This window comes from Drosophila guanche, unplaced genomic scaffold, assembly GCF_900245975.1.
Source record: "Drosophila guanche unplaced genomic scaffold, DGUA_6, whole genome shotgun sequence".
In the NCBI taxonomy this organism is placed as follows: Eukaryota; Metazoa; Arthropoda; class Insecta; order Diptera; family Drosophilidae; genus Drosophila; species Drosophila guanche.
Genome location: NW_022995751.1, coordinates 2,366,425 through 2,375,801, shown reverse-complemented (window position 1 = coordinate 2,375,801; position 9,377 = coordinate 2,366,425). Strand labels below are relative to the sequence as shown.

The following is a 9,377-nucleotide window of genomic DNA, read 5'->3' as shown; positions in this document are numbered from 1 at the left end:
AAATCGCTTGCTTGATTAAGTGTGTTTGTGTGTGTGTTCCTGTATGTGTGTATGCATGTGTGTGTTGGTCAAATATGACGCTGTGACGATAACGTCATTACCGTTATCAGAGCTCCAGCACTCCAAAGGCGCAAATGTTATCAGTGGAACGCAAAAAGCACGAGAGAAGAAACAACAGCAGTAGCAGCAGCAGCAACAACAGATCTGCTCTCCTCCCTGCCCAGGTCGTGGGGGGTGCAGAATCAGTCGACATTCAGTGCACGACATCCATCCATGCCACGCCACCCCACCCCAAACCACCCATCCCATCTCATCCATGGGGGGCATGGACGTTGGGGGACATTGAAAGTGTTCGCTTCGCTCTCTGCCCGGCCCAAGGTGTCTTTAAATGAGGTGATACATTGCCTTGCGGCCTGCTTGCCTTGAATGCCGTACAGCAAATCTCTTCCACTTTCTGTTATGAAACTATCCTAAAAACTCGCGCTCTCTCTAGCCAGACACCCTTTATTTATACACTTTGTATGTACGTACAATTGCATGTAGTTTCTGTGGCACACAACAGTTGAATGCACTCGAGTCCGAGTCCCCTTATTGATAAGGTTCGGGAGAAGAGATTCTCTCCCGTGCTCCCTCCACTGCCCCCAATGAAACTGTAGGAATAATAATAATGGCAAATAATTAGTATTGATTGTAGGTCGCACTTTCCTTTGCTTGATATTGGGGCGTGGTAGCCGCCTCCGAGTGTAAATGTGTATGTACATTTTTGTGATACCAGCCGCTAAAAATAGCCCATACGCCTCAGAGGGCCCCCACGTCATTGACGTTAGAGTTGGGTTTGGCACATGTACTCGCATTTATGCTTGGATGCATTGCCTCTAGAGTGGCAGCATGGACGTGGGGAATGGCTTTCCAAGAAAGGGAAAATATAACCGATAAGATGGAGGTGGATGGCGTTCCGAGAAAAGGGCCCCCGGCTCTGCAGCAGTACTCAGCCCCCGCTGGCACAGAAAGAATAACAGTGGTGCGAAATAAAAGGGGAAATGCAGCAATACAGTTAAAGTGGTGCAAGAGCAGGGGAGAGAGTGTACATATGTACACTCTTTAACCCTGAGATGTGTTATGCCCACACAGATGCTCAGTCCGAAACAACGGTACACAGAAAGAGAGCGAGAGTGCAAATGAGTGCAATCCTAAGATGTGAATGCAAAGCTAATGGAATGATGCCGAGAGAGTGAGGGAGTGCACACTTAACTCTGAGATGCTCAACAGTATTATGCAATTAAGATTCATTTTTGCCCACTGTGCACCGCAGACTTTGATTTAAACAATAAACAAGTGCAGCAGAAGCAGCAGCACGAAGAAGAAGAAGAAGGAGAATGTAAGAAGGAGAGGAAGAAGAAGCATGATTAAAGCAAATAAGACACACAAATACAAAACTGCATTGTAATGAAACGTAAACAGGCGATAATAATGCAAAAACATTTTCATTTGCCAATCAGCACGCGTCCTCTCTATCTTCTCTCTCCGTGTGTGCAGAGACTCTCTGGCTGCACTTGAGATCCTCTAAAACATGGATGGAGAGCAGCTTCCTTCCGAAATTGATCAGGAGAGAGGGAGAGAGACGATGGCTGCGTCACAGATCGGAAATAGACATCAGTTTTAGCGGTCGGAAATACCTAAGAACTATTTGCATTATCCGTTAACACAATTATTTAAACAGACTGTTCAAATATTGGTTATACTGGCCATGTGAGCCGACCAACGACGTCATGGCTGATTGCCTGAAGGGGGAAGTAAAGGTAAAGTACCACCGTACCGCAACGACGGTGATGTCTCCGTGATAAGAATGTCGAAAACAATGTTCAGACATTGTGATTGTTGTACAGGCGGTCCGGGCCGGACCCCAATCCAATCCACACCACACCGGTCGCTCCAATTCAATCGATGGAAAGATACCGAATAAAAAGTATTAATTTATTTTTATGAATCAAGAATTTGAGAATTTCGGGTGCGTCGCATTGCAGTAGCAGATTTTTTCACCCAAAGCTCTCTCCCTCACTCTCTTTCTTGTTCCACTGTCATAGTGACTTTCAAACTGTGGAATTTATTTTATGGGAATTAAAATCTCAAACTTTATTTGTTAGCAAATAATCATCGTCGTCGTCGTCGACTGCCTCCTCTACCACACTGTACGAGCTCTTGCCCTTGCCATCCTTGGACAGATGCGTCTCAAAGAACTCCTCGACGGTGTCCGTGTTCCACTTGGTTATGGACAAAGTCTCCTGCACCTTTCCAGCAGCATCGAGTAGCTTTACCACGGGATCTAGTCCACGCACATACTTGATCTGGAGATTGGGGAACTTGGCTGGCCGCCCGCTCTGGATGAACGCCTGTATCTGGGGATAGGCACGGAACTTGCAGGTGCACACCTCGAGAATGGCCTTTGCATAAGTGCGTTGTGCCGCCGGTTGCTGATCCAAAGTGCAGCATTGCTTGCAGGGGGTTCTGTGAAATGGAAATTGTTAATATAGGAATGCTAGACAACACAAACTGCTACTTACTTGAGGGTCTCCAGGCCAAAGTCATCCAGCTTGTCGCAACTGGAGCACATTAGCTGGGCCTTGATGAAGCCCAGCTCCCGGCAGTCTGCTGCCGTGAATTCTGCATGGATTTGCTGGCTCTGTAATGCAGTAAAATGTTATCTTTTCCAGGCAATGGCACACTTAATACTCACACCAATGGCTAACAGTGTAAAAAACACAAGTTTCTGCATAATTATGGCTAATTCTAATTATTTATGTCCACGTCTTGTTTACATTTATCGATGTGCAGGATGATATCGGTGTATCGGTATAAAGTGCTCCCTTTAGGTATTTCTCGAGACGTTAAATGTTGAAAATCTGATAGCTTATAAAGCACATTTTAAGCGCATTGTGTGAAAGAATATTCTTGAGAATCTTAATTAGATTTATTCTAAAAAGTTAACATGTCTGTTGTAACATAACTGTTAATAATTTACATACATACTGAAGTCAAAGCACCCGTGCTTACAGAGAGGGTTATTTGAATGAAAAATTCAAATACAAAATTTTAAAATATAAGGTCATAAGGTATACAATCCAATAAAGAGGAGTATTTATAATAAGCAAAGTTGATTATTCAATCGGATTAAATTATTGTTTCAGTGGTGAAAGTATTTGCAAGCTAGTAATATCAAATAGAACATCAAAATCGAGAATTTTGATTTAAGACTACGGTATATTTACGGTATATTTTGAAGATGTAATGGTATATTTTGCTATATTTACAAGGCCCTGGCGGTATATATTATCGATAATTTCGCGGTCACACTGGTGCATTTGTTTTTACTTCGTCTAGTTAAAATTTAGTTTAAACTGCTTTAAAAAAGTGCACTAATCAAGATACACGTAGATCCAATCTGTGATTGGAGCTGAAAACCCAACAGTATTCAGTGTGTGTTTGGCAAACAACAAATTTTGTGGCCAAATCAATAAATTGGAGCGTGCGAGAGCGAGCGCTGCGCAAAAGAGAAACGAAACCCGCAGCAAGCAACGCATAGAGGAGGAAAAAAGGTGAATAAATAGAACATGGCACAGAAAAAGGCAAAATGCAAGAAATTCGATTTAAAATAATTTAGAAATAAGATCAAAGCATTGAACGGGTAAGAAAAAGTGCGCCCAGAAATAGCAAGAGAGTGAGACAGAGAATGAACACGGTTATACAGCGTCAGGCTCCAGGAGAGCAAAAGCAGCAGTGTTTGCCTGTGCGAAGTGTGTTTGTGTGTATATGTGCGTGTTTGTTTGGAAAATTAACATTTCTAATTAATAATCCCACGGGATTTCGCCACTGAGGTGCTAAAAAAACTACACACAGTGATAAGGTTTGCCTTGGTGTGTGTGTCTAGCTGTTTATTTAATTCATATTTACTCGAGTAAATTAATTCGTTTGCCCTTGTACAAAAGCAACAACAAGAGGCTTGGAAACTTGTTCTGACATGCAGCGCCGCCCCCGCCTGCCTCGGTAGAATGTTCTTATACACACACGCGCAGTAATGCAATTGTAGCTGTGCTTTAGCTGTTCATTCAAGCTGCCCCTTGAGTGGAGGGGACCTTCCTTCCATTCAGACAGCTTCCGCTTGCATCTTTCTCATCTCTCTTTTGTGCACTGGTCCCGTTTAACTGGTTTGGCCATGGTAGTGCAGCCGCCCCTCTCTCGCTCTCTTTGTCTGTCTACACCTGCTGCATGTGTCAACCCCTTCCAGTCGCCTTCCAGACAGCAGCTGTCCACGCGCTCATATTTCTTATCAACAGGCGGCCACAAAGCAGAAATTCAAAACCAGGCCCAGAGGCGACTGAAATCGTAAACTGCGTTATATTATTTTTCTTGCTAATTTTTCCACGCCTTTGTCACGCCAGGTTTTGTTTGCTTTCTCCCTCTAGGGTCTAGAGAGTGGTGATGTGATGTGGTGCTCAAGTACCTGTACCACCTTGCTGTCGTGCAATTTTGCCATTTTTCAAATACATCTGACTCATCCACAGGTAACTGTAATTGCCCTAGCATCCACACATTCATATGTACAAATGAAATCCACACTTGTGGATGCCATTCATCCACTTTATCAATGGCGTTCAAAGCTTGTTGATATTGGTGTACTAATCAGCATTCGTTTTATTTTCACCCTTCGCCTCTCACCGTAGACGTTGATAGGTGCCCCAGGTGTTGAGAGGCCCATGGGGCTCGTCATCGAGTCTATTAGCTCATGTTTACAGGGTTTATTACGACTGTATGTATGTCCGGTTCATATGTTCGCCCACAGACACACACCCTCGCGCATTTGCATGGCACAAATTGGGCCCAACCTAAATCGCCTCCATGTCGCATCCCTCACACTCTGATTGCTCCGGCTCACGCAATTTCTTGATTGACTTCAACTATTTTTGGGTCCCGTCCCTTCTGCTCCCCTTCAGTGCTGAAAGTGTGTGTGTGTGTGAGTGCTCTCTCCCCTCGATTCTGGGTTCTTTCCATTTCAATTGACCGAAAGGTCAACTTGATTGCATTTGTGTCTTGTGCCTCTGTTAGCCGGCAGCAGGCACATCCATTCCTCCATCCATTCCAGCCTCTACTTTCCTCTCTCACTCTTGTGCCTGTCATTCCTCGTTTCCATTTCAGCTGTCTACTTTCTCGCTGTAGTGTGTGTATATTTTCTTTATTTTTGTTTGGTATTTATAGAAGCCAGAGTGTGCTTGTATCATTGGGAGTGAGTGTATCCTAGTTCCAGTGAGTCCTAACGGTTAAGTTCAAGGACATTACTGTGGAATGCAGGTATACCAAACTCACCTGACTAACACATGAACACGAAATACCTGGTGGACATTAGCTGCACTGGAAAACTGTCTGCTCAATATATTTAAACCTTCAATTTAGATTTCATTAATTGATCGCTCCACATGGGGCAATTTCTGGTTATGCCAGTGGTACTCCACAAATAGCTTTTGATTTGTTTTTGTCAAAAGAAATAAATATGGTTGTCGGCCGTTAAATTAAATAAATAAAAATCAATTTGTGGAATACCCCTAATGCATGTGTGGCCAGTGTTAAACATCGATAGCCACATCGTTTAACAGAAGACAGAAGTTCTCATTTCAATTGTTGGGAAATTGTTTATTTTGAAAGATAAGATAAAATTGTTCATGCAACCATACTATATTTTACATGTAACAGTATACATTCAAGTGTTTCAAGTGCATTTTGATGTCAAGTGCGTGACAACGCGAGTGACAAGCGAATAATGAATATAATGAATAAATAAAAACTGTGTAAATAGCTGCAGCTTGAGTACCGAGCGCGCTCTCGCGAATTCCCTCCGTCAGGTAAATAAACGATGACATTTTGATCAAAAATTTATGAAATTCGATTTTCTTATTCTTTGCTTTCACTTAGGTAGAGAGAGCGACAGTAACAGGGGCGGCTGGCGGTATAGGCAGGCAATAATAATAATACGAGTTTAAATCTCCTTAAAAAAAACAAAAACGAACCGTACCGAACAACAAACAACACACAAGTACAACAATTTTGAGTTGATTTTAATTGCACTTCGTTTTTGTTTTGCAGCAGCACCAAAAACAAAACACAAGCCTGCCGCCCAGACAGCCAATCAGCCAAAAGTCATCCAATCCAGTCCGTCCAGTCACAAAAGAACTCTCCAGAGAGGCACACCACAAACACACACAATACACACCCACAGTCAAGCCCACATTCCAGACAAGTAAACCAGAAATGCGTTAGATATAAGAGCGAAATTCGATTCCAAATCTGAATCCATCCGTTAAGATGAGAGCCCCTGGCTTGCTGCTTGCCTATGCTCTAATCAGCGCCTGCTGCTTGACGCTTTGTGCCGCCTGCTCATCGCGACCCATGCCCAAGCCCCGTCCGGAGGCGCCGCCCAGCACAGAGGGACCAGGAGCAGGAGCCGTGCCAACACTGCCGCCGGATAATGTGGCCATAACGACGCCGAGGCCAAACATCACTTTTCCCACTTTCAAGTGCCCGCCGACGTATGCTGCCTGGTACTGCCTCAACGATGCCACCTGCTTCACCGTGGAGATCCACAACGATATATTGTACAACTGCGAGTGCGCTTTAGGATTCATGGGACAGCGGTGCGAGTACAAGGAGATCGACGGCTCCTATCTACCCACGCGGAATCGTGTGATGCTGGAGAAGGCCAGCATCGTGAGTGGCGCTACCTTGGCGCTGCTCTTCATGGCCATGTGCTGTGTGATCCTCTACATGCGGCACGAGAAGCAGCAGAAGCAGAAGCTAAACGACAGCGGCACCGAAGTGGGCGATGTGGCGGGTGGCGGTGGCTGCCTGAACGATGGCATGGACGAGGTGGACAGCCACAAGCCGATGCGCTCAGCCCGACGACCGTTCGCGCCTTGCCGTATACTCTCGCTGGAGGAAGCCCACTACCAGGCGCTGGCCTGGAAACTGCAAAACTTTTAACTGAAACTGAAAACAAAACCGAAACTAATGATCGAACAAGTGGTTTTTATTTATTGAATGTCTAACATGTTTAACCGTCCCGTCTGCTGTTTTATTGTATGTTCTTTTAACCTATTTTTTTGACAACGATTCGATAACGACTAGATATAGTTTAAATAATAGTATTAAGTGCCCACTGATGTGCCTCTAAAATGATAGCAGAAGTATTAATGAGATGAGAGCAGATGCTGGCTCTCCGCGAGAGTTTAGAGTTAATCCAATGCAATTTTGGCAGCTAGCCGACCATTTATTTATTATTAATTTAACTTGGCTAAATGCGCGTAAACTATTAACATTAATAAAAGCTGGAACGAAAGAGCTAAACTTTGAAACTAAGCAAACAGTTTGTTATTCCTCAATTAAGTAATTTATAAATGGGAAAAGAGTCTCAAGGCAGTTACAACTAATTGAATCATCTTACTAATCCAAACCATATCCATTTCTGTGTTGCATTTTCCAGCCATGCCGCACAACAATCAGAATTCCGATGATGATCAGCTGGGACCGCCCAAGGCCGATTTCAGTGCACCGCCGCCATACGAGGCGAATGTGGGGCCACAGGGCACGCTGCAGGATCAGATGCCCTCGCTGTCGCTGACCACACATGTGAGCGGACACGAGATGGGTGGCCAGTTGCAGCTGCAAATGCAGGGTGGCGATATGGTGGGACAGTTGCCGCAGGACATGCACGGAAAGCTGCCCACATACGAGGAGGTGCAGATGGAAAAGTCGCTGAATGGAGAGCTGCCGCCCGCATTTCTGACGCTGCCCTCGAACCAACAGTTGCCGCCGCCGCCGAATCCACTGCTGCCGCCCAATCCGCTGCGCGACGGTGCGGCGGCAGTGCGTGCCGCTCAGCCGGCGCTGACGTTTATCGCCATCGATGCCAGTGATCCGGAGAACAGTCTCTCGACCACTGACAACTTGCTCGGCACGGACATCATGTTCATCACGGCCTTCATTGTGGCTTTTCTCTTCAACTGGATTGGCTTCCTGATGCTCACCTGTTTCTGTCACACGATCGCCGCCCGGTACGGCGCTCTCTCCGGCTTCGGCCTGTCTCTGGCCAAATGGACTCTGATTGTCAAGCACTCGACGGATCTGGCCTCGCACGAGAACTCCTGGCTGTGGTGGTTGATCTGCGCCTTTGGCTTCCTCATCAGCATACGCGCCCTCATCCAGTATGTGAGCATCAAGCGCTCGTGGCGTCTCCTCTCCGCCTCGGCCCAGGAACGGTTGCTATTCTTCTATTAGGTGCGGGGTCAGGCGACGTCGCCTGTGGCGGATGCCATGTAAATACGTTAGATATACGAAGAAATAGAAAGATAGAGAGAGTGCGAGCAAGTTAGTTTGGAATCGGCGTCCTAGGAGTGGCAGACGTTGTGTATGACCCCTACCTTTCGAGCAGCCTAATTCCTAATTCCTGATTCAAATCCGAGCAGTCCCTCAGCGCATAGCCAACACAGCAAACCATTATCGATGCGAACTTATTCTGTGTTCGTGTTTTCGTCTAGTTAATGTGTTAAAGAGCGCAACTTAGTCCACGGATCCCATAATAGATGTGTAGCATTAAAACGTTAACTAAATGTGTGTTGAGCAGCAGGCAGTGTGAAGGCGGAGGGTGCCTGTGCCACCTGCTAACCAATTGAATCTAAATGTAAATGTATGTGAATGTGTTAATGGATATGATATCTCTCACCTGTATTACGCGTAGCTTAAACCATCACAAACTCAGCCCCCAAATCCCTGATTCCCTTAGGCCTGCTAGTGGCGCATCCGCTCCAACACTTGCACCAGAAACAAAGACACAAAACAAAAACCAAAAACACAAAAAACGAACATAAGGAACGAAAGAAGAGTAGGAGTAAGAGAGAAAAAGAGAAAAAGATATGCCACCCATATTTTTTGTTGAGCCTACTTTACGCTGTGGTACTTAATTAATTAACTACACAAAAGCCAGCAGAGTAGTACTACGGAATGCTAAACACACAAAACAACTATTGCTAGTATATATATGTATGTGTACGATTATTGCCTATTATAACGTTTACAATTAATAATCGTTTAATCCCTTTGTATGTAAATTAAACAGTGCATATGCATTGTAAAGGGCGCATCATCCATTGGTCCCCCCACATACACACAGGAGATGCGCCAGTTTTATGCAAATTCAATAAAAGTTGAAAGAAGTCATTCAAATCCAGCGCCGTCTTCGAAATTAATCGGAAACGTCAATCCATCGATGGCACTGTCGATAGTTGTGTCTTTCTGTTTCAACGTGACCGTAGGTTTGCTGGTTTTAGGTATTATTT

General features: G+C 45.0%; 3 protein-coding genes across 4 annotated transcripts; 2 read left to right on the top strand and 1 right to left on the bottom strand.

Annotated features, from left to right (window-relative positions):
• Positions 1-2,112: 2,112 nt before the first annotated feature.
• Positions 2,113-2,868, bottom strand: LOC117587005 (selenoprotein F). Its single transcript, XM_034277415.1, has 3 exons — positions 2,735-2,868; positions 2,562-2,680; positions 2,113-2,505 (listed from the first exon to the last, which is right to left on the bottom strand). The coding sequence occupies exons 1-3, from the start codon at positions 2,771-2,773 to the stop codon at positions 2,127-2,129; spliced, it is 537 nt and encodes a 178-aa protein (XP_034133306.1). The 5' UTR covers positions 2,774-2,868; the 3' UTR covers positions 2,113-2,126.
• A 585-nt stretch (positions 2,869-3,453) lies between these two features.
• Positions 3,454-7,401, top strand: LOC117587003 (protein spitz). 2 transcript variants are annotated; one of them, XM_034277407.1, is made up of 2 exons: positions 3,454-3,593; positions 6,133-7,401. In XM_034277407.1, exon 2 carries the CDS (start codon positions 6,352-6,354, stop codon positions 7,024-7,026), a length of 675 nt encoding a protein of 224 aa, XP_034133298.1. In that variant the 5' UTR covers positions 3,454-3,593; positions 6,133-6,351; the 3' UTR covers positions 7,027-7,401. The 2 variants fall into 2 exon arrangements, with proteins under 2 accessions (XP_034133298.1, XP_034133299.1); XM_034277408.1 differs by having other exon boundaries at positions 3,467-3,593; positions 6,136-7,401.
• On the top strand, positions 3,454-9,264 carry LOC117587001 (NEDD4 family-interacting protein 1-like). The gene is made up of 2 exons (XM_034277406.1): positions 3,454-3,593; positions 7,526-9,264. Exon 2 carries the CDS (start codon positions 7,528-7,530, stop codon positions 8,317-8,319), a length of 792 nt encoding a protein of 263 aa, XP_034133297.1. The 5' UTR covers positions 3,454-3,593; positions 7,526-7,527; the 3' UTR covers positions 8,320-9,264.
• The last annotated feature ends 113 nt before the right edge of the window (positions 9,265-9,377 follow it).

Excerpts from the sequence above, each read along its gene's own strand:
- LOC117587005 (XM_034277415.1), bottom strand. The coding sequence starts at position 2,773 with ATGCAGAAACTTGTGTTTTTTACACTGTTAGCCATTGGT. Across the intron at positions 2,681-2,734 it reads TTACACTGTTAGCCATTGGT|AGCCAGCAAATCCATGCAGA; the intron begins GTGAGTATTAAG and ends ACTGCATTACAG. Across the intron at positions 2,506-2,561 it reads TTTGGCCTGGAGACCCTCAA|AACCCCCTGCAAGCAATGCT; the intron begins GTAAGTAGCAGT and ends TCCATTTCACAG.
- LOC117587003 (XM_034277407.1), top strand. The coding sequence starts at position 6,352 with ATGAGAGCCCCTGGCTTGCTGCTTGCCTATGCTCTAATCAGCGCCTGC.
- LOC117587001 (XM_034277406.1), top strand. The coding sequence starts at position 7,528 with ATGCCGCACAACAATCAGAATTCCGATGATGATCAGCTGGGACCGCCC.